The sequence below is a fragment of the Ailuropoda melanoleuca genome, chromosome 5 (assembly GCF_002007445.2).
Source record: "Ailuropoda melanoleuca isolate Jingjing chromosome 5, ASM200744v2, whole genome shotgun sequence".
NCBI classification, from domain to species: Eukaryota; Metazoa; Chordata; class Mammalia; order Carnivora; family Ursidae; genus Ailuropoda; species Ailuropoda melanoleuca.
Window position 1 is genome coordinate 63,905,776 of NC_048222.1, and position 26,923 is coordinate 63,932,698.

A 26,923-nucleotide genomic window follows, 5' to 3' on the forward strand; every position below is an offset into this window, starting at 1 on the left:
TGACTTATTTATTTTATAATTGAAGTTTGCACCTTTTGAGCCCCTTTACCCATTTCACCCACCTCCCACCTCAGGCAACCACCGATTTGTTCTTTGTATCTTTGAGTTTGGGTTTTTTTGTTTGTTTTTTTTAGATCTACATTTAAGTGAGATCATATAGTATTTGTCTTTCTGTCTGACTCATTTCACTCAGCACGATGCCCTCAAGGTTCATCCATGTTGTCACAATTGGCACACTTTCCTTTTTTATGGCTGAATAGTATTTGTGTGTGTGTGTGTGTGTGTGTACCACATCTTTTTCCATCCCTAGGGTTGTTTCCATGTCTTGGTTATTGTAAGTAATGCTGCAATGAACATGGGGTTGCATATATATTTTCAAGTTAGTGTTTTTATTTCCTTTGGATAAATACCCAGAAGCCGGATTGCTATAGCATGTGGTAGTTCTATTTTCAATTTTTTGAGGAACCTCCGTACTGTTTCCCACAGCGGCTACACCAATTTATATTCATACCAACAGGGCATGAGAGTTCTCTTTTCTCCGCTTCCTTGCCAACACTTGTTATTTCTAGTCTCTTTGAGAACAGTCATTCTAACAGGTGTGAGGTGATATCTCATTGTGGTTTTGATTTGCATTTCCCGATGATAAGTGATGTTGAGTGACTTTTCATGTGCCTCTGGCCATCTGTATGTCTTTTTTGGGAAAATGTTATTCAGATCCTCTGCCCATTTTTAAAATCAGATTGCTTAGGTCTTTTTGCTATTGAGTTGTATGAGTTCTTTTTATATTTTGAATATTAATCCTTTATCAGATATATGATTTGCCAATATTTTCTCCCATTCCGTAGGTTGCCTTTTCATTTTGTGGGTGGTTTCCTTTGCTGTGCAGAAGCTTTTTAGTTTGATGTTGTCCCACTTGTTTTTTTTTTGCTTCTGTTGCTTTTGCTTTTGGTGTCAAATCCAAAGAATCATTGCCAACACTGATGTCAAGAAGCTTACCACCAATGTTTTCTTCTAGGAGTTTTATGGTTTCAAGTCTTACATTCAAGTCTGTAACCCATTTTGAGTTGATTTTTGTGTATGGCATAAGGTAGGGATCCAGTTTCATTCTTCTGTACATGGCTGCTTTTGCTGCATTAGTTTTGGTATGTTGTATTTCCATTGTCATTTGTCTCAAGGTATTTTTTTATTTCTCCTTTGATTTCTACTTTGACCCACTGGTTGTTCAGTAGCTTGTTTAATCTCCACACATTTGCGAATTTTCCAGTTGTCTTCCTACAATTGATTTCTAGTTTTATACAACTGTGGTCAGAAAAGATACTTGATATGATTCCAATCTTTTAAAAAAATTTTAAAAAAACTTTGAGAGAGAGTGTGTGAGTGAGGGGAGGGGCAGATGGAAAGGGAGAAGGGAAGCAGACTCCCTACTGAGTGCAGAGCCCCACACAGGGCTGGATCCCATGACCCTGAGATCATGACCTGAGTCCAAACCAAGTCAGACTGTCAACCACCTGAGCCACCCAGTGCCTCTCAATCTTTTAAAATTTAGTAAGACTTATTTTTGGTCTAACATATGATCTATCCTGGAGAATGTTCTGTGTGTGCTTGAGAAGAATGTATATTCTATTGCTTTGGATGGAATGTTCTGTATATCTGTTAAATCCATCTGGTCTAATGTGTCATTTAAGGCTGATGCTTCCTTACTGATTTTTCTATCTGGATGATCTATCAGTTGATGGAAGTGGGGTATCAAAGTCCCCTGCTATTACTATATTTACTTTATACATTTAGGTGCTCCTATGTTAGGTATGTAATATTTACAAATATTATATCTTCTTGATGGATTGACTCCTTTATCATTATATAATGACTGTTGCCGCTTATTATACTCTTTGTCTTAAAGTTTATTTTGTCTAACTATAGCTACCTCAGCTTTGTTTTTGGTTGTGTGGATTATCTTTTTCCATCCCTTTACTTTTAGTCTGTGTGTGTCCTTACCTCTGAAGTGAGTCTCTTATAGGCAGCATGTAGATGGGTTTTGCTTTTTAATCTATTCAGCCATTCTGTTTTTGGATTGGTGCATTTAGACCTGGTTTTTTTTTTTTTTCTTAAGATTTTATTTTTGAGCAATCTCGACACCCAGCACGGGGCTCGAACTCACAACCCCGAGATCAAGTGTCACGTGCTCTACCGACTGAGCTAGCTGGGTGCCCCTAGACCTGTTTGGGTTTTTCGACAGTGTTTTTCTTTTCTTTTTCTTCTCTTTTTTTTTTTTTTTAAGATTTTATTTATTTATTTGACCGAGACAGCCAGCGAGAGAGGGAACACAAGCAGGGGGAGTGGGAGAGGAAGAAGCAGGCTCCCAGTGGAGCAGGGAGCCCGATATGGGGCTTGATCCCAGGACCCTGGGATCACGCCCTGAGCCAAAGGCAGATGCTTCACAACTGAGCCACCCAGGTGCCCTGATAGTAAGGATTGTCTTATCTGTCACATTTCATGCAAATACTTCCCTTAGGTTTCATTTCCCTATTTATTTTGTCTATGATTTTTTACCTAGAGAAATTTAAAATTTTTTCATTGTAAATTTATTCATTCTGTGTATGTGTGCATGTATGTGTATTTTCACATGTGTGAGTTCTTCCCTTGCTTTAATACTTAGGAATTTCTTCGCAATTCCACAGGTAGATTAATAGTGCCATCATTTTCTTTCTTTTAGGTTCTTTTAGTTTTGTTTTTTATATTTAGTGTTTTGATCCATCTGGAGTTGTTTTGGTATATGGTTTAAGATGAAGATTTAACTTTTTCTTCACTAGTGTAATAAATTTTAATAATACTTTTTACCATATGTTGAATTTTTACATTTATTAGTGTTTGTTTCTTGGCCAGGCTTATATGTGCCATTAATCTTGCTTTGTGCTTTTTATGATACACTTTCATAGCTGACAGAGAATGTAGAGGTTTAAGTTCTTTGGGCTTAGAGATCCCAAAAGCCTCTTCAGTCATTCATCCTTGATAAAGATTCACTACCCTTGAACTCAGCAAGCCCATCACATCTGGTCCTGCTCATCTGCACTGTGAACTTTCCCTTCTAATTGTTCTACTCTCTTGTTTTATGAGTCACACATAATTTATAAATCTTTTTTTTAAAGATTTTATTTATTTATTTGACAGAGAGCAGGAGAGAGAGTGAGAGAAAGCACAAGCAAGGGGAGCGGCAGGCAGAGAGAGAAGCAGACTCCCCACTGAGCCGGGAGCCCAATGCAGGACTCGGTCCCAGGACCCCGGGATCATGACCTGAGCCAAAGGCAGAAGCTTAACTGACTGAGCCACCCAGGCGCCTCGAATCACACACAACTTATGAATCATATTAACTTTCTTAATATTTTCAGTGTAATCCCTGAGAAATTTTATCATACTTTAACCTTTGTTTTCTCCTCTTCTTGGCCCACTGAGCGTTTCTTTACCTATATATGTATGTTCTCACTCCTCAGCATTTCTTCATCCGGTCTGTGCGTTAAAATGTGTTTGTATGAGGGCCGCCTGACTGGCTCAGTCGGTAGAGCATGTGACTCTTGATTTCAAGTCATGCGTTCAAGCCCCACGTTGGGTGTGGAGCCTACTTTAAAAAACAAAAATTAAAAAAAAAACCCTGTTCATATGAATTTATTCTTTTCCTACTCTGCTTCCAATACTTTTCTTTGGTTGAAGTTTCTTTGTTTGTTTAAGATTTTATTTTCAAGGGGCGCCTGGGTGGCACAGCGGTTGGGCGTCTGCCTTCGGCTCAGGGCGTGATCCCAGCGTTATGGGATTGAGCCCCACATCAGGCTCCTCTGCTATGAGCCTGCTTCTTCCTCTCCCACTCCCCCTGCTTGTGTTCCCTCTCTCGCTGGCTGTCTCTATCTCTGTCAAATAAATAAATAAAATCTTTAAAAAAAAAAAAAAGATTTTATTTTTAAGAGGCACCTGAGTGGCTCAGTCAGTTAAGCGTCTGCCTTCGGCTCTGGCTGTGGTCCCAGAATCCTGGGCTCGAGTCCCGCATTGGGCTCCTTAGTCCACAGGGAGTCTGCTTCTCCTTCCCTCTCTGTGTCTCATGAATAAATATATAAAATCTTTAAAAAAATTTTATTTTTAAGCAATCTCTACACCTAGCGTGGGTCTTGAACCCACAACCCAGAGATCAAGAGTTGCACACTTCACTGACTGAGCCAGCCAGGTTACCATGTCCCTCTTTTTTCATGTCCTTTTCTGTTCTCAGTACCTTTCCCTCATTAAAGCAAAACTTTTTTTTAGCTGCTTTTTTTTTTTTTTTAAGATTTTATTTTTAAGTAATCCCCACACCTACCATGGAGCTCAAACTCACAACCCCAAGATCAAGGGGCTCTTGCTGTACTGACTGAGCCAGCCAGGTTCCCCTAAAGCAAAACTCTTACATATCTCTTCCAAGCTGGTCTGGGGCTCTAGGAGAAGTCAGGCTCTTTTACACCCTCTGTCTTGAATGTCCTTTCCAGCTCTCTGCTGACAGAGCTACTCACCTTTCAGACCCAGCTCAAATATTGCCCCTCTGGGGAGCCTGCAGGGCTAAAATTAATTACTTCCTTCTCTATGTTTCCATTATTTTTTAAAATTATTTCATTTTATTTGTTATATTTTATTTCATCATGATAAGTGTACTTTTTAAAACCCATCCCCTATTTCCCCCACCCCCCCACTCACCTACCCTCTGGTAACCATCATTTTGTTCTCTATAGTTAAGAGTCTGTTTCTTGGGGCGCCTGGGTGGCTCAGTCGTTAAGTGTCTGCCTTCGGCTCAGGGCGTGATCCCAGGGTCCTGAGATCAGGCCCCGCATCGGACTCCCTGCCCAGCTGCTTCTTTCTATCCCACTCCCCCTGCTTGTGTCCCCTCTCTCGCTGGCTGTCTCTCTCTCTCTCTGTCAAATAAATAAATAAACAAAATCTTAAAAAAAAAAAAGAGAGAGAGAGTCTGTTTCTTGGTTTGTCTCTCTCTTTTTTTCCTTTTGCTTGTTTTTTTTCTTTGCTTGTTTTATTTCTTAAATTCCACATATGAGTGAGATCTAGCCACATTGTTGCAAATGGCAAAATTTCAGTCTTTTTTATGGCTGAATAATATTCCAGTGTGTGTGTGCGTGTGTGTGTGTGTGTGTGTGTGTGTGTGTGTGTGTTGCATCTACTTTATCCATTCATCAGTCAATGGGCACTTGGGCTGCTTCCATAGTTTGGCTATTGTAAATAATGCTTCAGTAAACATTGGGGTGCATGTATCCCTTTAATTAGTACTTTTGTATTTTGGGGGTAAATACCCAGTGGTGAGATACCTAGATCTAGGGTAGTTCTATTTTTAATTTTTTGAAGAAACTCCAATGGGAATTTGTATTCCCACCAACAGTGCATGAGGGTTCCTTTTTAACCGCATCCTTGTCCAACACTTGTTGTTTCTTGAGGTTTTGTTTTTTGTTTTTTGTTTAAGTGAGGTCTATGCCCAATGGGGCTTGAACTCATGACCCTGAGATCAAGAGTTGCATGCCTGGGCACCTGGGTGGGTCAGTTAGTTAAGTGTCTGCCTTTGGCTCAGGTCAGGATCCTGGGGTCCTGGGATCGAGTTCCGGATCAGGCTCCCCACTCTGCTTCAGAGGGAGTCTGCTTCTCCCTCTGCCCCTATCCCCTCCTCATGCGCGCTCTCTCTCTCTCTCACACACACACATACTCTGTCTCTCTCAAATAAATAGAAGCTTTAAAAAAAAATAAAGGAGTTACATGCTCCATGGATTGAGCCAGCCAAGCATCCCTGTTTCTTGTGTTTTTGATTTTAGCCATTCTGACAGGTGTGAGGTGATATCTCGTTATAGTTTTGATTTCCCTGATGATGATGTTGAGCACCTTTTCATGTGTCTGTTGGCCATCTGTATGTCTTCTTTGGAGAAATGTCTGTTCGTGTCTTCTGCCCATTTTTCAATTGAATTATTTGTTTTTTGGGTGTTGAGTTCTATAAGTTCTTTAGTATTTTGGATACTAACCTTTGATTGGATATGTCATTTGTAAATATCTTCTCCTATTCAGTAGGTTGTCTTTTAGTTTCGTTGTTTCCTTTACGGTGAAGAAGCTTTGTATTTTTTTGAAAAATATTTTATTTATTTATTTGACAGAGAGAGAGAGAGAGAGCAGAAGTAGGCAGAACGGCAGGCAGAGGGAGAGGAAAAAGCAGGTTCCCTGCTAAGCAGGGAGCCTGATGCGGGACTCGACCTCAGGAGCCCAGGATCATGACCCGAGCCGAAGGCAGTCGCTTAACTGACTGAGCCACCCAGGTGCCCATGAAGCTTTGTATTTTGATATAGTCACAATAGTTTATTTTTGCTTTTATTTCCCTTACCTCAGGAGACACATCTAGAAAAATGTTGCTACGGCTGATGTCAGAGAGATTATTGCCTGTGCTCTCTTCAAGTATTTTTATGGTTTCAAGTCTCACATTTAGGTCTTTAATCCATTTTGAGTTTTTGGGGTATGGTGAATCAAAGTGCTCCAGTTTCATTCTTTTACATGTGTCCATTTGTTGAAGAGACTGTCTTTTTCCCCATTGTTTATTTATTCCTCCTTTGTCAAAGATTAATTGACCATGTAATTGTGGATTTATTTCTGGGTTTTCGTTTTCATAGACCACTCTTATGGCATCACACACAATCATGCAGTTCATTGTTTTCACGGCCATCTTTCTTGCTAAACAGTGTCCTTCCTCTTCAGTATCAGGGAAATATCTGATTTTTTTCTATATCTCCAACTTCAGTTCAGTCTCTTTATTCCTAGATATTCCGTCAGTGGACCCAGGAGGTGGGGTATATTCAGTGCTGTACTGAAGGCTCTCAGAGAGCTCTCCTCCTACCCTTAGGTACCCCTCCTTAGGGATGAATACCATCGTGACCTTGACTTTCTGGCCTTAACCTCTCTTCTTGCTAATAATCAGCCAGTGCGTGAGACTGGTAATTTTTTTCTGATAAGATCTTGAAATACAGAATGATCAGCCCCTATACCTTTAAAGGATGGTTTGGAAATTGAGGTCCAGGCCAGGCCTTGAGGGAGTGGGGGGTCCAGGTTACATAAATTTGATTACAGCAGTTGTATTTAGTTGCAAATTTGGGGAGTATGGAGCTGGAAGGACAGGGGTAAGATGCAGTCCATGCAGATGGAGATAACCTAGGTCTAGTTATACTGTTGCTTCAGAAAAATCTGATGAGACTGTTATAGACATTTGTCAGAGGAACACATTCTGGAAAGAGAATTGATAAGCAAATTGATATATATAGATTAATTTCCCATTATTACATAATTAATTTTTTTCAGTTTGAACAATTCATTTCCCTATTTAAGTAAAACAAAAAGTTTTCTTTTTTTTGTTTGTTTCTGTGTCCCCTCTTTTATGGTTTTGCAGCAGAATGCCCAACATGAAGTGTAATTGCAAATATTCAGCCGTGCACAAGAGAATGGTGCTTAAGTACAAATGTAGACGTGATTCTTTTTTAAATAAATACTTAAGCACAACTCAGGTCCCACAAGCACCTGGACTCTAAGGTCTGTGTGACAAAACAAAACAAAACAAAACAAAAACTAAAACCAGTTTTCTGATACAGAACATCCAAAATGAATTATAAAACACATAACAGTACTTAATATTGTTCCTTTAGGATAAAGTCCATAAAGCACTCCCTCAAAAAAAAAAAAAAAAGAAAGAAAGGGAAGGGAAGAATGTGCTACTCCATGCTCCCTTTTTCTTTTTTTTAAGATTTTATTTGTTTATTTGTCAGAGAGAGAAATAGCAAGAGAGAGCACAAGCCGGGGAGCGGCAGGCAGAGGGAGTAGCAGGCTCCCCGCTGAGCAAGGAGCCCAGTGCGGGACTCAATCTCAATCCTGACCTGAGCCAAAGGCAGATGCTTAACCAACTGAGCCAGCCAGGTACCCCCCACCCCGCCTATGCTCCTTCTATCTTGCTTTTTTACTGGTCCTTCTTGCCGCCTTTCTCCTTTTTACTGTCTCTTTCATGAGACATACAATACTTTTAAATAGCCCCATGATACAAAAGAAACTGTCTTCCACAAAATGGCCCAAAATCAGTAGGCCGCAGCCCTCATCCTGATCCTGAAGAAGTCCATTCTGAGGGCAGGCAGCTTTCACGTTCCGGTGACAGACACCGTCTTCTCCCTGCCTCTTCCTTTCACCCATCTCAGAGAGAGAGGAGTGGGAGAGAGGCAGAAACAAAACTGAAAAAAGCCCTGTTTTCTGGCATGATCAAGGAGGAAGGTTTAAAAGGCTTCCCACCATCCAGTTAACGCTCGAACCTTGAAGAGAGGGTTGAGGAACTGGGGAAAGAACATTAGTATTGTTTTATTTATTGAAGAAGAAAAACAACAAATAAAGGACCCTAATATATAAAGTATATATAATAAAGGCTTAGTTTTAAATGAAAAATAAATGAAGCCAGGGGCACAATGGAGGAGGCAAAAGAAAGAAGGAGAAAAGATGAATGATAAGGGGATGAAAGAGTAAAGATGATGTTTCAGATATGAACTGTATATAAAACGATCACCTTTTTATTATTAATTGTTTAACAGTGAAACCAGAGCTGGATGTTATTTTTTAATGGTGAAAAGCTAGATTGGGTTGGGGAGGCAAGCAGGTGGGCCAGGTGAGCACAGGTGGATGATTGGAAGGTGGGAGTGTAGAAGGCACATCTACACCCTGGCTGCTCAAGGCCTGTCCTGGCAGTGGAATCTGTCTTTTGGGCTGAGCCAGGAATGCCAAGAGCCTGATGGGCGTGGTCGCCCAGGCTTGTGAAGCTGTAGTGCCCGCCGCAGCCCGACAGATGGCAGCACATCCCAGAGGTTCTGGGCTAGGTGGCTGCCCGCTCTCCTTGGCCTTGGAGGCGGTAGTGGAGTGAGGCACCTCCCTAGTGGTACTGGCTGCTTGCTTCTGAAGGGCCTTACTTAGCAACTTTGGGTAGAAGTATGTATTGGTTTCCTCTGAGAAGCCTAGAAAGCCAGTTGGCCTACCTACTTGAGGAAGTTCTGTGTCCAGAGGCTCCTCCTTGCAGAGGTTTGAGTGGCAGGTAAGGTGTGCAGGCCGAAGTGAGGGCAAGGCCTCAGGAACCAGAGGCAGAATCTGGGATTTTGTGCTCTGGCTTGTCTTTAAAACAGCTGAGCGGGCAATAGATGATAGAGAATTTTGGTGGCTATGTTTGTTTATTTTTACTAACATAAGAAATAATACCTTTTTTCTTTTTAATTCAGAGATAAAAGATAAGAACTAAAGATGGACCATAACCTCCCCACCAAGATAACCCCTGTTGACAATAAAAAATGATAATAAAATAAGACCTGTTTAAGGTTTGAAAATTTGAGCTACAGAAAAGTATAAAATAGAAGTAAATGGGGGCGCCTGGCTGGCTTAGTTGGTGGAGCATGCGACTCTTGATCTCGGGGTTGTAAGTTCAAGCCCAGTGTTGGGTGTAGAAATTACTTTAAAAAATACTTTTTATTATTATTATTTTTTTAAGATTTTATTTATTTGACAGACAGCGAGAGAGCACAAGCAAGGGGAGTGGCAGAGAGAGAGGGAGAAGCAAGCTCCTCAATGAGCAGGGAGCCCGATGAGGCAAAAAAACATTTTTTTAAGTAAGAAGTAAATGTTTCCCTCCCCTCCATCTTCAGCCTCTCTCCAAAGGAAACCACTGTTAGGTTTCTTATGATAAGAAACTTTTTTTCTCATAAGTTTCTTATAAAAAAAAAATAGGGCCCCTGGGTGGCGTAATTGATTAAGCATCTGACTCTTGGTTTCGGCTCAGGTCTGATCTCAGGGTCGTGAGATCGAGCTCTGCATCTGGTTCCACGCTTAGTGGGGAATCTGCTTGATTTCTCTTTCCCTCTGCCCCTCTCCCCTGCCCTCTCTCTCAAATAAATAAATCTTAAAAAAAAATAATAAATCAAAGGCTATGCACATGCCCGAGTATCTCTATTTATAGCTCTTTTATTTATTTTAAATTCTAAAGTGATATTATATATACTGTTTTAAGTCTTTTTTTTTCATGCACTATGCCTTGAAGATTTTTTTTTGAGGTATAATTGACATATAATATTGTATTAGTTTCAGGGATACGACATAATGATTTGGTATTTGTATATATTCAAAACCATCACCACAAAGTATCTAGTTAATATCAGTCATCATACAGAGTGTTTTTTGTGGTTTTTTTTTGTTTTGTTTTTGTTTTTTTTTTTTGCTTGAGATGAGGACTTGGAAGATTTTTCTAGTGGGCACATATAGACTTCTGTCTATCACAGTATTTTTTTTTAAAGATTTTATTTATTTGCTAGAGAGAGAAAGAGAGAGAGCGTGCATAAGCAGGGGAGCAGCAGGCAGAGGGAGAAGCAGGCTCCCCATTGAGCAGGGAGCCTGATGCGGGACTTGATCCCAGGACCCTGGGATCATGATGTGAGCTGAAGGCAGATGCTTAACCAACTGAGCCACTCAGGCGTCCCATATCATAGTATTTTTAATGGGTCTCTCTGTTGGTGGAGATTTTGGTTGGTTCCAGTGGGTGCTCATATAAACATTGCTGCAGGGGCTCCTGGCTGGCACAGTCAGTGGAGTATATGACTCTTGATCTCGTGGTTGTAGGTTTGACCATCATGTTGGGTATAGAGATTACTTAAAAATAAAAGTTTTTTAGGGGTGCCTGGGTGGCTCAGTTGGTTAAGTGTCTGACTCTTCAGCCCAGGTCTTGATCTCAGGGTTATGAGTTCAAGCCCCACATTGGTCTCCACGCTGGGTGGGAGCCTACTGTAAAAAAAAACAAAAACAAAAACAAAAACAAAAAAACTTTAAAAAAATAAAGAAACACTGGTGCCATGGACATCTTTGTATGTTTGCTTTGAGATACTTCTACAAGTCCAAATTGCTAGGAGTGATCAGAAGGCAAATACATTTTAAAACCTGTATGGCTCAATTTTCTTCCAGAAAAGGTGTCCCAGTTTACATGCCCACCAAGAGCATGTGAGTGCCTATTTGCAGGTGGTTGTAAAGAAACCTGCCCCTGCCAGGAGTCCTTCTGTGGTGAGACTGGTGCTGAGCAGGAAGTAGGCCCAGCTTCTCTGCTGCAGGACAGCAGTCAGCTCCCTCCACGGTTTTTGCCTCCTCCGCTGCAAATCTCAGAGTGTGAGTGACTGTTCCTGTGTGGGAGCCAGCAGCCTTTCTTTAAGCGCTGGGAGCGCTCCCTGGATTCCCTTATCACTTTAGTGAGATTTTCCTGTCTGTCCTGGGGTGAGAGAGTGAGTACCCACATCTTCTGGCTCTTCCAGGTGAAGAAGGCATATAGGCAGAAGGCCCTCTCCTGCCACCCAGACAAAAATCCGGATAATCCCAGAGCAGGTGAGTCTCTCCTAGGTGTGGGAAGGTGAGACCTGCTCACGCAGACATGGTGTCTTGCCCATCTCTGCTCCGGAGTGCAGGCAGGCACAGGCAGCCCGGCTTTGGGTGCGCAGCTCCAAGCCTGCACTTTGCATGCAAGGGGTGCCTGGTCAGTTGCCTGTACAGCCCCCTTCCTTTGCTGGTCCATCATCTGCTGATGTCGGCCTTCCTGCCAGCCTGTGGCTTCTTTAAGGTGCTTTTCTGAGGGAACATCAGCCTGACTTCATTCTCTCCTCTTTCTTTTTTGATCTGTATTTTTAGCTGAGCTTTTCCACCAGCTTTCTCAGGCCTTGGAGGTGCTGACCGATGCTGCAGCCAGGGTAAGCTCATACTCCTCTATCTGAATTGTCCCCGTGGTTAGAGACCCGTGTGGCACCTTAGCCTCAGTCCCCTATGCTCTGCCCTGTAGCACAGTCTTTGCTGCCCCAGCCTGGAGGCCTGGTCGCCAGGCTGCCTCCTGACGGCTCTCGGGCTATATGGCTATGCTCTGGCTTGTCCTCGAGCTGACTGCTCCTCGGTGTTCCTTTCTCCTGCCAGGCTGCATATGACAAGGTCAGGAAAGCCAAGAAGCAGGCAGCAGAGAGGACCCAGAAACTTGATGAGAGAAGGAAGAAAGTGAAGCTTGGTAGGTGACATTGTGGTGCTGAGTGGCCTGTGGTTTCCCTGGGCCATTTTCATGCAGCCCTTCACCTTTCTTCCTGGAGCTGTAATTCTAGCACCTCAGAGCTTTTCGGCTCCAGCTCTCTGGGCAGAGCCCTGCGGTCAGGGGTGGGTCCTAAGGACACTCTTAGGAATAACAACAGTGACTAGATTTACTACCAGCTAGCACTGTGACAGATGCTTTACAGCCTCCTTTAATTATCACAACTATCCAGGGAGGTGGGTATTACTAAACCCATTTTTTATAGATAAAGAAGCTAAGGCACCAAAAGGATAAGAACTTGCTGGAGCTGGGACTTAAACACATGTGGTGTAAGTCTGTGTTCTTGTTCACCGTGCCGTCCTGGATCTTCGGGTGCAGCCCAGCCTCACTTCTGCACAAAGCTTTCACTCTGTGGAGTCCGCCCAGAAGAATCCAAATAGGTCCAGACATTCTTTTTTTTTTTTTTTCAAACAGCTTTATTATGGTGTATTTTGAATATCATAACATCTACCATTTCAAGTGTACAATTCAATGATTTTGAGTAAATTTCCCAAATGGTGCAACTATGACTGTAAATCAGTTTGAGAACATTTTCATCACGGCAATGATTGCTCCAGGCAGTCTTTACCCAATTTTTCTCCCCTTCTTGCCTATCTGACATCCATATATTTAATATGTATACACACCATCCTGGTCCATCCATCTTGCTATCAAAAACAAACAAAAAATCCTGGTAATTCTAGGTAAGTAAAGTGCCCAGAGAAGAAAGCCGTGAGTGCCAGGCCTGAGAGGAGGGTTTGTCACAGCAGCTGGCCTGGCCTAGGGCCACAAGCAGGTTTCTCTTGGAAGGTGGGAAGGGCTCCAGGACATGGTGTGATGTCCTCACACAGACTCCGCCATTGCTGTAGGTGCCACCAGAGTCGGGTCCAAAGTGAGGCTTGGTAAATGTGAGCTGAGAGGGAGGTAAGGGAGACAGTGGGGACTTGATCTCTGTGGTGGGAGAAGCATCAGCGCCGAGGTTGAAGTGTGGTGCCAAACCACAGGAGCAGGCCAGAAGCTCCACCCTTGGCATCCCTGCCCCATGGCCCTGGGCTGCTGACATAGGCACCCACCCACACCCTGTTCACTGATCGGAAAACCAGCTTGGTCAGCGTGAGCTGAGTTAACTCTTCCAGACCCCGGCCACTCAGCCGGAGCCTATACTTCATCTGTGCTATGCCTTTTCTCAACGAAGGCTAACTGGGGAGCACATGGGCATGGAGGGAGGGGGTAGAGCCACTCCGTGGTTTCATCCTGCATGAGACTTTGGTCAGGCTGCGGCCGTGTAGAAACTGCCTAGACCAGACATCGGCTCACTCAACTCTTGTGCCCAGACCTGGAGGCCCGAGAGCGGCAGGCCCAGGCCCACGGTAGTGAGGAGGAGGAGGAGAGCCGGAGCACCAGGACGCTGGAGCAGGAGGTGAGCATCCAGGCGTGCTAGCCTAAATCCATCTGCAGGAAAAGGAGGAGGGTGGGCCTTGGTGGCTTTTGTGGCTGCGGACGGCATGGCCTGTCCCTCTTCTTCTGTGGGATCTGGGTAATCTATCCAGCCAGCAGGGTGCTGAGCCCTAGCTTGCAGGTGGAGCCTCCCAGGGACCTTCACAAGGTGAGCCAACCTGGAATCGGATCTGCACAAAATTGTCACTCCCCTCAACCCCGCTCTGCAGATCGAACGCCTTCGAGAAGAGGGTTCCCGGCAGCTGGAGGAACAGCAGAGGCTGATCCAGGAGCAGATACGCCAGGAACGGGAGCAGAGGTTGAGAGGTAACCGTCCCTCACGTCCACCCACCTCCCCTTTGAGGCAGCTGCAAATGCCCAGAACACCCACCTGGCTGCTTGGTGGAGTTGCTCTGGAGGCTTCCATCTGCTTGGAACCCTGGGGGCACCTGACTCAGACATGCACCACCTGTCCCTTCTTCCCACCACTTCTTGGGGCCTATTTGTTTTTCACTCTGCCTGAGATCTCCGGGCCCTGTTTGTCTGAGTCCTAAGCAGAGCCGGCTCTATTTTGGAGCAGATCCGTAAGGGAAAGGCTCTGGGATACTTTGTTTCTGTGGAACTATGGTGTTCGCACCTCTCTCTTAAGCCTTTGTTGGCAGAGTGCTAATGGCGGCCTTCAGCAGGCAGCCAGGCAGACCGGCCCTGAGGTGGCAGCTCCTTGGGGTGGGGGTGGGATTGCCTCTGCCTTCCCCACCAAGCTCATCAGCAGGGCAGGCCAGATACCACCCTTGGTAAGGAGTGACCTTTTATAGGTCCTTCGAGCTCTGGGTTGTGTCTCCTTTAGAGAACCTGCTGGCTCCCTCCTTTTCTACCTTGCTAATTTTCCCAAATTTTTTAGGAAAGGCAGAAAATCCTGAAGGCAGAGGAACCCCCAAGCTAAAGGTGAGCGAAAGCTAAACCCCCTGTGGGACCCATGAGCCACTGCACACTACCTCTTGTCAGCAAGAACAGATGCCTCTAGGGGCTTAAGGGGTTCTGGCGGGGGCGCTGAGTCTCTGGGAGCCAGCACCACCACCCACATCCTTCCGTCCTTCCGCTACCTGGGGATCGGGCCGGCTTCTCGGAGCTCACCCTGAAAGGCCCTCTTAGCCCTGGAGGTTGCCGGGCAGCACTCCCCAGAAGCCCTGGAAGCGGGGAGCATCTCATGGAGGCAGAAGTGCGGCTTCGGGTGAGCAGGCCGCCCTGCCTGTCCATTTTTGAGAGGAACACATTTTTGTGGGGGGGCTCCCTAGATGACAAGTGCTAGGAAGACCACAAGGGTGTCATCCAGACTGTAAAGCTCAGGTGCGGTGCTGGGACTGTTTAGGTCGAGGTCAGAGTTTAATGGTGGCGCTCGCTGCTGTCCTTTCAGCTAAAATGGAAGTGCAAGAAGGAAGATGAGTCAAAAGGCGGCTACTCCAGAGATATTCTCCTACAGCTTTTCCAGAAGGTCTGCCCTGCCACTTTCCCTTTCCCATCATCTCCGTCTGCATCTCAGCCGAAACCCTGAATCTCCGAGCCTAAACTTCTCTTAACATCTCTACCATCCTTTTTTTCTGTCTCACGGACCATAGGACAGCCTAGAGGCTTTCCCCAGCCACGATCCTCTAGCCCGGTGTTGCCTTCCCTGCCCAGCTCTAGCCCTTGCCATCTGGAGTGTGTGGGGAGAGACGACGTGGGCAGGTGGCACAGAAGCCCCGTCCCCTTCCCCACCTTCAGTGGCAGTCTGTGTCCTCAGCCCTTTGCCCGGCTCTCCTTTGCCATCCTTCCACATCCTAGCAAAAATCTCCTTTCTTTCCCATCTCTGATCCCTCCCTGGGAACTTAGCAACAAAGCATTATCTGCCAGCCAAAAATGTCCTGGCAGGCCTCAGGCCAACCCAGACTTGTCTTGCCCCGAAGGCTGAGCCATGCTTACTGGGACCCCCTTATCCTCACAGTATGGAGAGGTGCTCAACCTGGTGCTTTCCAGTAAGAAGGCTGGCACTGCTGTGGTGGAGTTTGCAACTGTCAAGGCTGCGGTGAGTGTTGTGGGAGGCTTTGGGGGGCCATGGTGGCCCCACTATTCCAGAGTAGGGAGCCAGTACTGTGGGCCCTCAGAGCTTAAGTATCCATACTCCCAGAGGCCACCCGCCCCCATTCCTGGGAGTAGAGGCACAGCGAGTGAAGGTAAGGGTGGGAGAATGCTCTGGGGATGAAGGAGAGCATAGACTGACTCTTTCTTGCTGCCTGGCTCCACACCATCTCCCCTCTCCCCTCCTGTGGAAGCTGACATGCCTCCAGGTATGCTTTGCCTCCCCCCCTTGCCCCCCCCTGCCCCGCTCCCCAGTTAGAAGGCTCATACCCCCCACTCACCCATGGAGGAAGGTCAAAGCTTGAGCCCATCACTGTGAAGGTTGTTTGGTTTTGCCTGGAGGATGAGAGTGCTGGTTCTGGTTCTTTCTGTGGGTGTAGAGAGAGCCACTTTACGGCCGATTGGAGCCATGGGACCAGGACTGGGTACTGTGTTTGGCAGGAGCTGGCTGTCCAAAATGAAGTGGGCCTGGTCGATAACCCTCTGAAGATTTCCTGGTTGGAGGGACGGCCCCCGGCTGTGGGGGACCCCAGCCACCCAGGACTGTCACAGGTAAGGAACCACACCTCCCTCAGCTGGGTCTGCTTAGGGTTTGAGGGACCTTTTCCTGTCTGGGCTCTGCTCAGGGCCCTTTCGTCCCCAGAGTGAGATTGGCAGGTTTGCCAACCTCAACAGGCCCGGGGTTCTGTTCTGACTCTTTCTGTTTCTTAGTGCCAGGACCCCACGCCACACAGAATTCTTAGACCTTACTCCCTCCACGCCCCAGTCTCCGGCTGGGGCTCCCGCCGTCGCCCAGACGGGCTTTCCGGGCCCCCGGGCTGTTTGGTTGTGGTGTGGCACCGGCGCCGCGCGGTGTGAGCGGCCGCTTGCTCCCCAGCTCTGGTTCCCCGGCTGCGTCCGTGGCTGCCACGGGCAGGGGCCCCCTGGCAAGAGACGGAATCTCCTCAGAAACAACACTGGCTCCCCTGCGGGCACGGGACGCCGCCGGGGTGCACTCGGCGTGTGCGGTGAAGCACGGATTTCAGTGCCGCGCGCCGGCGCTGGCGCTGGCTCTCGGTCCTCACAGGCGCGGGAGCGGTTTCGCGCAGCGCTTACCCCGCCCTCGCTGGTGGGACAGAGAGCTTCAGCCCGGAGCTGGCCCTTCTCTGAAATGGCCTGTGGATCTGTGTGGGCGCGTCAGGCTGCTGTGTTCACAGCCCACGCCACGGGGCAGAGGGTCCCCGGGGGCCGCAGGGCTTCGCTCTCGTGGCCTCAGCCCCGCCTTCCCTGCCGTCCTGTGTGCCGCTCAGCTGGCTGTGAGGATGGGCAGCTCCCTAGGAGTGTGTCCCACGTCTGGAGGGAGGAGAAGGATGAACTGGTCGGAGCCGTTCTTTAGAGACCTCATTCCCCACTGTTAAGTCCCAGCATTTCACGGCCCCAGATGACATGCCATAGGCCGTGTTACAAAGAACTTTATTCATTTTCCAGAGGGGAGCCTTTCAACTCTGCAAGTGCGTGCAGAGGAGGGAAGAGGAAGGCTGTAGGCTTGGGTATGGAGGCGGCTTGGGTATGGAAGCAGCGTGTGTTGTGCGTTGAAGCCTCCTCTCTGCCTCTGCCAGGCTTGGAGAGGCCTGGGGTGTCACACCATGTGGCCCAGCCAGTCTGGGTTCTGGTTTCAAATCTTCTGGCCAGGCCACAAGATGGGGGCAGTAGCACAGCCTTTGGCCTTGACCAGTGGGCGCGGCTCTGGGTGGCAGGCCTCCATCATCAGGGGGTTCAGGCAAGGCAGAGCTCCCCAGTCCTGGTGGAGGATTCTGGAGACCCCCTGAGCTTCTTCACGGTAACAGCCACAAGTTTCATGTCCATCCCCTGATCCAGTTCTCCTATGCTCTTGGGGCAGAAAGGGAAATCTGCCACTGTTCCTTCTACATTTCCCAAGGGTTCCCATTACTAATAATTCTGGGAACTCCCCCAAGCACCCCTTTGCAGGCTGTGCCTGTGCCTTTGGCTGGCATTGCCAATGGCCTCCTTCCTCGGGCACCAGGGAGTTCTCTGGGCAGCTGCGTTGGCAGCTTGTCTCTCTTGTCCCTTTTTGGTAAATGATTTGTTTGGCCTTCCCCCCCCCCCACCCCCGAGTTGTACTCTGCACCTCTACCTGCCTGGCTCTTCCTACTCTTCCAGCCCCTCCCCTCCGCTTCAGGTCCTGTTTGTCCCCCTCCCCCCACCATGGCACTCATGGCTCCAGGCCATGGTCTAGACCCGTGCTAGCCCCATGCTGCCCACTAGGGCTTTCTCCAGTGATGTTCATGTTCAACCCGCACTGTCCAATGTCGTAGCCATTCGTCACATGTGGCTGTTGAACATTTGAAATGTGGCCAGTGCAACCAAGGAACTAAATTTTTCATTTTGCTTAATTTCAGTTTGAACAGCCACATGTAGCTCGTGGGTCAGACCACTTTTGCCCAGTCCTGTCCTGTGATTCTCTCTATCAGTAGTCGCTTCAGAGGGGGCTGGTGCTGGGCACCCGTCTGACCTGTGTGGTCTGCCTATCCTCCACTCCCCGACACACCCCTTGTGCTGCCCTCCCCCTCAGCTGGCCTCTGCCCCATCCCTGTGGTTACAGGCGTGGCCTCCCTTTCCCAGCCTAGCCAGCTGCCTTTAGGGCTCCTGTCAGCAAGTGCCCCCTCACAGCATTTCCAGCTTGCCTCTGTCCTTCTGTCCCTCCGCTCCAGGGTGACATGGAAGACAGTTCAGGACCTGGAAGGCAGGCAGGATCCTGGATTCCTATCCCTACCTTTTTCTTAATCTGCAACTGTACCCTCCTTCCAGGCTTCCGGCTCTTCCGGTTACCCCACCTCTGCCCACCCGCACCCCATTCAGAAGCTAGGTTCACTTGGAAATTGCTCCCTCAGCATCTGTAGAACTTCCTCAAGAAGTGAAATCCCCAGGTCCACTTTGAAGGAGAAGAAGGGGTCACTGAGGTCTGGAGCAGGTGTCCCCTGGAAGGGGGGGGTGTCCAGAAGGTCGTCCTCAGAGTAGTGGTGGAGGGCGCCTGCCAGGGACAGCGCTGAGGGCAGGGTGGCCGAGTAGGCAGTGGTATAGGCAGGTGGGGGCTCCAGGATGTTGGGGCAGCTGGAGCTCTCTCGGTAGAGGCGGGGAGGCTTGGGTGGGGCCAGCAGGGTGGCCCGGGGCTGCTCGTCCCCCCACAGAGGCAGGCGCCGGCCATCCGGCCGCCCTCGCAACTCCCGGATGACCTCTCGGTTGCTGTACTCCTCGTGATCCCCGCCAGCCGTGCTTGCCTGGCTGAGCACGCTGCCCTGTCGCCGGAGTCGCCTCGGCCGCCCCAGGCTCAGCCGCTTGAAGAAGGAGGCGTTGCGGAAGGAGCCTTTCCGCCAGGTCTCCATGGCACCCAGGGGAGCCAGCAGACAAGCCTGGTACCTCAGCAGCCCAGTTCAAGAGTAGCTAGGGACATCAGGTCCCTGCTGAAGCAGTGACTGGCAAGAGCCAGGGGACAGCCCTGGCTAGAAGCACAGACTTTGGGCCAGCATCTTGGATGGTGGCAAGAAGTCCTGGGAAGAGGGCGCTTTTGTCCAGGAGAGCAGAGGGGTGGGAGTTCCTGGCGACAGGAGTTTCCCAGAGGGACAGGAGTGGCCTGGTTACTTGATCAGGCAGTGGGGGAAAACCCCAAGAGGAAGAAGCAGCACTTACTGGAGTCGGAGTGCGGGCAGCCCCACTGGGGCGCTGGAGATGGGCGTTGCGGTGCTAGAGTGGCCAGGACTGCTTCCCCGGCGCGGTGGCTGCGGGTGGGCCTGAGCTCACCCTCCCTCCCTGGCCCCTGCAGCTGGCCTCTCCGCAGCAGCTCCCAGACGCTGATTAGTGGCTTGGCTGTTTGTGCCAGTGTGTAGCAGTGGGGATATGTTGTTTTCAGGTGACTCAGGCAGGTGGGAAGCCGGGTTTCATGCTTAGGTAATTGCAGCATCCGTGGGCTGGGATTGGGCCAGCTATGGCCAACACCCCAGGGCACTGGGGAGCTTCGGATTCCCCTGAGGACTCTCTGGGGGCAGCCCTGCTTTGTGTGTCACCACGTTGCTTCCTTTTTCCCCACAGCCTCTCTGCCCAGAGCCCTAGCCCACGGGCCTGGATCCCCAAACCCCTCCTGCCCCCCAAGTGTCCGGGAGGGAGGAGCCCCAAGAGGGTGGGAATTAATTGAAAGGCAGGCATGTGGAACAGTTGTTGGGGAAGGAAGGGAGACCTGTCACTAGTGTGGGTGACTCAGTCGTGGGGCCTGGTGACAGGCCCTCATTAGCCAAGCCTGCAGGAATGAGGGGGAAGAGGCAGAGGGTGTGTTAAGGGGAGTAGCCCCATGCTTATAAAGGGCTGACTCCTCCCACAGCTGGGCTCTGGGCAGGCCAGGGTGACTGCGAAGTCGCTCTGCAGAGCAGCATCACCTTGGGGAGGGAGAACTGCTCTCCCCTTGGCCTGGCACCCAGTCTGGCCATTGCTCATCTTCCTGGATTTACTCCCATAGCCTCAGGGCAGGAGAGAGCAGTTGAGGGCCGGGGTCCTGCTCCCTCCTGTCCTGCTTTGCTCCAGTCCTTCCCCTTGGGCCACCTGGGCCTTCTTTGGGGTCCTTCCTCTGTGGAAAGGGTTGGGCCCCAGGGGGCTGCCCTGAATTGTCAGCGGTGCCCGGGGCCAACCTTAGGTAGGTGGGCCTGGCGGGGAGGGCTACTGTCCTCAGAGCTGCCGCAGCCTGGGACAGACGAGGAGGCTGGAACTGTCAGAGAAGCAGGGGGATCTGGGCTGAGTCACACTTCCTGGTTCTGTACAGCCCTTACTTCAAACTAGTTGGCCAGGGTCTGGCATCTTAACCCCAGTAACTCCCTTCCTATTACCCGGGTCACTGACCACTGAACTTTCCCCCTGGCTTATTTCATGACTTGTACTTGCTGGGTCTGCCACAGAACAGGGCCCGGCAGTTGTCTCTGCTCTGTGGCCCCACTGGCCTGGCTCACTTCTGTGCCAACTCAGGTGGGCTTCACGCTTCACACAGCTTCAGCTATACTGATGGAAGAAGTGATTTCATTCCCATTGCAGACCTTATCAGGGCGTGGAGTTGGTGGGTCCGAGGTCGGCTGTAGAGCTGCCTCTCGACCTCACAACACTGGCTGGGGGTTTGGTTGTTTATTATTCTTTCGATTATTAACATATAGCAGCCCTCTTTAATCCCCCGCACTGTGCTGGCAAGATCATAAAAGAAGGCACGGGCCCTGCCCTCCAGCAGCCCTGGTGTGTATTTTTAGGAGGCGAGTGGCCTCATGCTTGTTTCTCTCCTCCTAGTGTGGGGGCTGACTGAGGCTGTGTCTAGGGCAGGGCTCCCTTCTCTCTTGTCCTGGCAGGAGCCAGACCGCAGCTGGGAGGGGGCAGTGCTCTCGCCTCCACCTCCCAGAGCAGAGTGGATATCTGCACCTCTGACAGCCCCTTCACTGGAAACCTAGGAGAAGCAGGAGCCATGGGTGGCGGGAAGGAATGTCAAATAAAGGGCAGGGAGGAAATGAAGGGAGACAGGGCCTGGCTGGCGCATGGAGTGATTCAGCCCGAGGAGATGGAGCAGGGCTGACTGGTGATGGAAGGGGGCTGATAGCTGCTTGCGGTGGATGGGGGGAGAGCCTGCCGAGAAGTCCCTGGCATCCTTGCTCCTTGACTCAAGACTGTAGTGCTGCTAGGCCCAGTCCTCCAAGTCTGGAAGGTGGGGCTGCACCCTGCCGCCCTGACTGTCGTCCCCGGGTCCCCCTCTGTCCCCCAGGGCTCAGTGCTGTCCGAGAGGGACTATGAGAGCCTCGTGATGATGCGCATGCGCCAGGCGGCTGAGCGGCAGCAGCTGATCGCCCAGATGCAGCAGGAGGATGCGGTGGGGCAGCCCACGTAGCCGCCCCCAGCCCACTGACCCACTGCCCTCTTCTTGAATGTCACCAATAAACCTTTTTTTTTTTTTTTTTTTTTTTAACGAGAGTCTACCTCTATTGTATCTGTAGGTGTAGGGGTGCAAGCGTGACCCTGGTTCCTGGGCTCTGCCTGAGAGGGTTCCACCCAGGCATGGCTCTCCCTCCCCGGGAGTGAGCAGAACCCCAGGGAGGGGCTCCACACAGTGAGAGTCGGTGGGCCAGCAGAGCAGAGCAGCAGCCACTCATCACAGGCCTTTATTGGCTTGGACTAGTTATGCAGGACCCTCCCACCCAGTCCTGGGGCCATGCTCCTCAGGGTCTCCCAGCTCCTGGCCAGGGACAGCCTGGCTCTGTTGGGCCCCTCAGCCTGCCCACAGAACATGGCCTCCTCCAGGGCTCTCAGCCAGGCCAAGAAGCTGGAGGGGCAGCTGTGAGCAGCAGGGCAAGGGCCCTGCCCTCTCCCCTGTGGCTGAGGCAAGTTTCAGAAAGGGCCATGTACTGCCCAGTTGTTCTGGGCTAAGGAAAATGACAATTTGGGAGGAGAGGGGCCAGGCAGTGAGTGAACGGGAGCTCAGGATCAGGGCCCATGGCAACCGCTCAGAAAAGGGGTACTCTGTGTGCTCCTCATTGTGAGGGGGTCACTCCTTGTGCAGGCACCACACCAGCGTCTGGCCCACCCCTGTCATGCTCAGCACACGGAAGCCCCTGCGTTCCAGTTTGTCCAGGACGATGCGAGGAGGGTCGCTGACAAAGTACTCATAACTGTGAAGAGAAGGGGGAGAGGGGACTGTGAGGGGGCACACAGCGCCGACTCCCCACACACAGCTAGTATCTGCTGATGACGAGGCCTGGTCAGGAATCCTGGCAGTGACTGATGTTTGCTGGGTGCCTTCTAGGTGCCAGGCTAAGCGCACACTCCCTGCCCCCTCCCCTGCTAAGCACTTGGCTTGCATATCTTGTTTTTTCCTCCCAACAGCCTAAGGAAGGTACCATGATTATTCCCATTTTATAAATAAGAAATCCTGAAGGGGTTGGGTAGCTTTCCAAATGTCATACGGATCACAGAACCCATGTTAGTCCGATGACAGCCCCACGTGCGCTGGGCCACTGCACTATTCAGGAGGAATGGCCTATTCTCTCCAGGGTTCTTCCCCAGGGCTCTGCTCTTGCTGCCCTGCCTGTCCCATAGTCCTGGAGCAGCAGGTTGGCTCTGGGTGCTGCTCGCTAGCACAGAGAACGCTTGCTGTCCCCTCTTTCAGGGTCGATGGACTGTGAAGGGTTGTCAGTCAGATAAAGGGCTCAGGCCCCAAGCTGGGCATCTTGAGACAAATGCCTCATGGTAAAGGAACGGGGTTGGCTTTAGCCTTCCAACCCTGACCCAAGGGGCTGGGGCCAGCTTGCCTCCTCTTTCCCCTCTTTGAACTGGGGCTCATTCTTGCAGCACTTCTCACGAGTTTCAAGCCTATGGAGCTGGTGTGAAGAACGCCAGGGGAAGTGGCCAAGTCCCCAGGCTGCAGCCGAGCTGGAAGTAGGACCCAGGCTGCCTGCTGCCTGTTTGTAGAGTTTAGCTTTCTTACCCAGCCAGCTCGAGAGAAACCTTTCTCTCTGTGCCTTTTTGTCTCGATGGGGTCCAGCTCCAAGATGAGAGGGCAAGGCAAGGAACCGTCCACTTACGGAGTTCTTTACCCAGCTAGACTCTGTCCTGAAGTTCCCTTGTGAAGGGAGGGCCAGTGAGGAAGCTTTCAGAGCAAGCCTGGGGGCCGCAGTAAAGCCACAGACAGGACGGACCCTACAGAGGACAGATCCCCACGATGCAGGCAGGGCCTCTGAGGCTGGGCAGTGGCATCGTCCCTGGGATTGGTTGTGTAAAGGAAACAGGGACAGGTCTCGGGGCCGGCAGGGAGAAGATCCTTAGGAATGCCACCACTTACAAGTTGTTTCCCAAGGCGCTTCTCTTTGAGGCCCCCAGATACTGCATCAGCTCTGGATCTGAGTGCTCGTCGCCCACCATGGTAGGGCCCACCTCCTGCAAGATAAGCCACAGCGGCTGCTTGGCTGGCTGCCAGGGAGAGGTGGAAGGGCTCTCTGTCCTTCCTCCCCTGCCTGCTGGCCCTGAGCCATTTTCAGTTCAAGGCTGGACAGGTTGCTGAGGAATGCTGGGGGCTGAGCACGAGCTGGGAAAGGCTGGAGCCCTCAGTGATCAGGCCGGGCAGTGAGGTGTCCCTAGCCCCTCCAGGCTGAGCTGGTCATTGCCTGCCCACTGGCACCTTCCTGCCCGGCATCACTACCGTGTTTGTGTGTATCTGAATCCCCTGGAACACAGAAATGGAAACAGGTCCACACAAAAACTTGTATAGGAGTGTTCCTAGCAGCATTATTCACAAGACCCCAAAAGGGGAAAGAGCCAAAGTGTTTGTCGACTGACGAATGGAAAACGGTAATGTAGCTACACAGTGGGATCTTATTTGTAAAAACAGAGGAAATGAGGAAGTACCCATGTGTCCTACAATATGGATGAACCTTGAAAACGTAGAAGTGAAAGAAGCCAGACACGAAAGTAGATGAGTGGTGATCTAGGACGGGGGNNGGGGGGGGGGGGGGGGGGGGGGGGGGGGCTCAGGGGCAGTGAGGAGTGACTGCTAAGATACGGGCGCGGGTACAGGGTGTCTTTTCAAGGTGATGGAAATGTTCTAAAATTGATTATGGTGATGGCTGCACAACTCTTGAGTATGGTCTTAAAAATACTGAATTGTACACTTCAAATTGGTGCATTCTTTGACATGTATGCTATGTAGCAATAAACCTGTTACATTTATTTAAAAAAAAAATCCCCTGAAGAGCACGGAATTCCCAAGCCCCAGGCTTAGAGAGTATTTTGGGAGGTCTGGGAAGGGGCCCAGAAGTGCACATTTTAACTGCTCAAGTAACTGGTTCTCAAACCACAGCCCTGGGGCACCGCCAAGACCTCGCCTATCCCATGGAGAACCCCCCCCCCCGCTATCTCCATCTTAAGGGAGCTGTGCACCCGCTGATGGATCACCCAAGCACCTAGGGACTGGGAGAGGACGAGGTGCNGAGAACCCCCCCCCCCCGCTATCTCCATCTTAAGGGAGCTGTGCACCCGCTGATGGATCACCCAAGCACCTAGGGACTGGGAGAGGACGAGGTGCCAGCTGGGGTGCCCAGTCGTACCATTCTGAAGTTAAAAGGGGGCAACCCCAGCACCATCTTGGACGAGGAAACTGCACCCAGAGAAAGGGGCGTCACTTCTGACTCCGGAATGGTCTCCCCACCTCTCACCACAAGGCCTGTCTCCCCTTCTTTCTCTCCTAAAGCCCTTCTGGAAGTGCCCGAGGGTGCTATTAGTGGCTGTGGATGGGCCAGGCACTTGGCATAGGTGTTTGAGCGTCTTAGCACGTCTTTTTCTTTTCCAAACCTCTTTCCCCCAAAGTATTTCCACTCCCACCCACCCACCCCCAACCCCTGCGGAGCTGCTGTGTGTAGGGCAGTGGGTGCTGCAGACATGAGGCCAGGGCTTCCTGGCTTCCTTGGGCGGGCAGGTAGGACAGGAGTCGCAAGGGCCCCGAGTTCACTCGGCCGACCGGGACGCATGCACCCCACCCGCTTCGCGGCCCTGCAAGCACCGCCGGCCAGAACTCCCCGAATCCCGCGATCCGGGCTGAGTCGGCTCCCCAGCCTCCAACCCACCGCCCCAGGGGGCGTGTCCCGGGCGGCTTCCGGGTCCAGTCACTGGCGGGCGCTGCCCCAGAGGGAGGCGCTGAGGTGCGGTGGCAGCGCCCTCTGCCCGGCCCGGGCCCCAACCAACTCCATCCCAACTCGCCGGGTGGCGGGTACTTACCATGCGGATCTGGGTGCTGATGAGCACGTAGGGCATGGTGCGCGCGTCCCGGCCAGGCTCCCACCCAGGACTTTGGGCTCGGCGCCGACGCCAGCCCCTGGAGCTCCGGGACTGCGACCCGCCGCCCAGACTCCAGTTACTCCAGCTCTGGCCTCGGGCGGCGCCAATTCCAGTGCGCCCGGCCCGTGACCGCCGCGGCAGGCCAATCAGGAGCGGGCGCCCGTGACGCGCCCCCGCACTTGACGAGTCAGGCCCGCCTCCTGCCCTCGGGGCAGTGCTCCGGGGCACAGCGCTGGGGTGTTGGCGCGCATCCGCCGCCTGGAGTAGAGGGTGGCCCAGAGGGCGCGGCGGGCTGCGGCGGGCCGAGCGGCAAAGAGTGCCTGTTTACCGTGCTTGCTCTTCCTGCAACACCTCAGGCACTAGGTTGCAAAGTCCTGGTCCCCGCCCCCGTCCCTGTGAAACAGGAGGGGGCAATCGGCGACCCTCCCAAAAGGTCCCTCCCAAGCTCCAGCCCATCCCACCCAGGGACGCCTCTAAAACTCTTAGCCGATCCCCACTTCCCGTCCCCAGGACACGTTCTCCGGGGACTCCTTCAGCGCACGGGAGATAGGGGTGCGACTCTTGTGGCTCTAGCTACAATACTACCTCGTGTGCACGGTGCATTTCCGCCTCCCTGACTGTAATTCCTAGTGCAGCGGCCGAACCTTGCGTTTCTGTGGCCCCAAAGGTAAATCTGTAAAGGAACTGAGCGTTTGGCTGTGTGCCAGTCCCGGAGGGATTTAAGCCAATGGAATCTGACCCCCACTTGGGAGAGCTTCCCGCGAAGGTGGAGAAATGCAGCGCACGCGCGGGAAATCACAAGGCAACACCTGAGTCGAAAAGAAACATTCCCGGCACCAGCCCCCTCCCCCCCCCCCCCCCCCCCCCCCCCCCCCCCCCCCCCACCCCCCCCGCCCNAACAAGCGCACCTCGGTGTGTCCACGCCCTCATCTAGATGTTTCAAAATGTGAAAACTCAAGATTCTTTACCTGCTTTGTGATTGGTTCTCTAAAAAACAAAGCAAAACAGCAACAGCCCGTAACCTTCCCTGGCCCTTGAACCATCTTCTTGTCACTGAAGGGCACTTACAGGCCGTGCTCTGTGCCTCCAGCTGCTTGACAGATGTGGAGAGCGCTGTAAGGGAAAGGCATTTGTAATCCTAAAGGACTCTTACTGGTCTGACTATTCTGTCCTCTCTGCCCCTATTCTCCACCTCCAAGACTAACAAGTTAGCTAGAGAGGTACGATATTCATGCCTAACGAAGGATTCGAAGGATTCGTTAAACTGACAAAAGATTAATGCTTCAGGACATATAAAGAACTCCTACAAATCAACAATGAAAAGATAAATCAACAGAAAAAACATAGGCAAATGACTTGAATAGGCACTTTCAAGAGAGGGAATGG

The 26,923-nt window shown here is 50.7% G+C and overlaps 3 protein-coding genes across 5 annotated transcripts in view; 1 reads left to right on the top strand and 2 right to left on the bottom strand.

Annotated features, from left to right (window-relative positions):
* The window catches only part of DNAJC17 (DnaJ heat shock protein family (Hsp40) member C17), a 35,189-nt gene extending 13,512 nt beyond the window's left edge, over window positions 1-21,677 (top strand). The window contains exons 2-11 of one of the 2 annotated variants that reach the window (XM_019802160.2): window positions 11,355-11,424; window positions 11,725-11,783; window positions 12,372-12,435; window positions 13,480-13,565; window positions 13,813-13,909; window positions 14,484-14,527; window positions 14,997-15,074; window positions 15,564-15,644; window positions 16,139-16,249; window positions 21,480-21,677. In XM_019802160.2, coding sequence (XP_019657719.1) covers window positions 11,355-11,424; window positions 11,725-11,783; window positions 12,372-12,435; window positions 13,480-13,565; window positions 13,813-13,909; window positions 14,484-14,527; window positions 14,997-15,074; window positions 15,564-15,644; window positions 16,139-16,249; window positions 21,480-21,602 — 813 coding nt within the window. In that variant the 3' untranslated portion in view covers window positions 21,603-21,677. Of the gene's footprint in view, window positions 1-11,354; window positions 11,425-11,724; window positions 11,784-12,000; window positions 12,089-12,371; window positions 12,436-13,479; window positions 13,566-13,812; window positions 13,910-14,483; window positions 14,528-14,996; window positions 15,075-15,563; window positions 15,645-16,138; window positions 16,250-21,479 lie in introns of both variants that reach the window. The other variant, XM_002913215.4, reaches the window with a different exon arrangement.
* C5H15orf62 (chromosome 5 C15orf62 homolog) lies at window positions 12,559-21,480 on the bottom strand. 2 transcript variants are annotated; one of them, XM_034661149.1, is made up of 4 exons: window positions 16,793-21,480; window positions 15,979-16,065; window positions 13,974-14,996; window positions 12,559-13,058 (listed from the first exon to the last, which is right to left on the bottom strand). In XM_034661149.1, the coding sequence occupies exon 1, from the start codon at window positions 19,078-19,080 to the stop codon at window positions 18,553-18,555; it is 528 nt and encodes a 175-aa protein (XP_034517040.1). In that variant the 5' UTR covers window positions 19,081-21,480; the 3' UTR covers window positions 12,559-13,058; window positions 13,974-14,996; window positions 15,979-16,065; window positions 16,793-18,552. The 2 variants fall into 2 exon arrangements, with proteins under 2 accessions (XP_034517040.1, XP_011226283.1); XM_011227981.3 differs by having other exon boundaries at window positions 12,559-13,597.
* A 167-nt stretch (window positions 21,678-21,844) lies between the features above and the next one.
* On the bottom strand, window positions 21,845-25,652 carry GCHFR (GTP cyclohydrolase I feedback regulator). Its single transcript, XM_002913217.4, has 3 exons — window positions 25,478-25,652; window positions 23,550-23,644; window positions 21,845-22,380 (listed from the first exon to the last, which is right to left on the bottom strand). The coding sequence occupies exons 1-3, from the start codon at window positions 25,511-25,513 to the stop codon at window positions 22,257-22,259; spliced, it is 255 nt and encodes an 84-aa protein (XP_002913263.1). The 5' UTR covers window positions 25,514-25,652; the 3' UTR covers window positions 21,845-22,256.
* Window positions 25,653-26,923: the final 1,271 nt, after the last annotated feature.

Coding starts and splice junctions, on each gene's coding strand:
- C5H15orf62 (XM_034661149.1), bottom strand. CDS start 19,080: ATGGAGACCTGGCGGAAAGGCTCCTTCCGCAACGCCTCCTTCTTCAAG.
- GCHFR (XM_002913217.4), bottom strand. CDS start 25,513: ATGCCCTACGTGCTCATCAGCACCCAGATCCGCATG. Junction 23,645..25,477: donor TCAGCACCCAGATCCGCATG/GTAAGTACCCGC, acceptor CTTATCTTGCAG/GAGGTGGGCCCTACCATGGT. Junction 22,381..23,549: donor AGCGCCTTGGGAAACAACTT/GTAAGTGGTGGC, acceptor TTCTCTTCACAG/TTATGAGTACTTTGTCAGCG.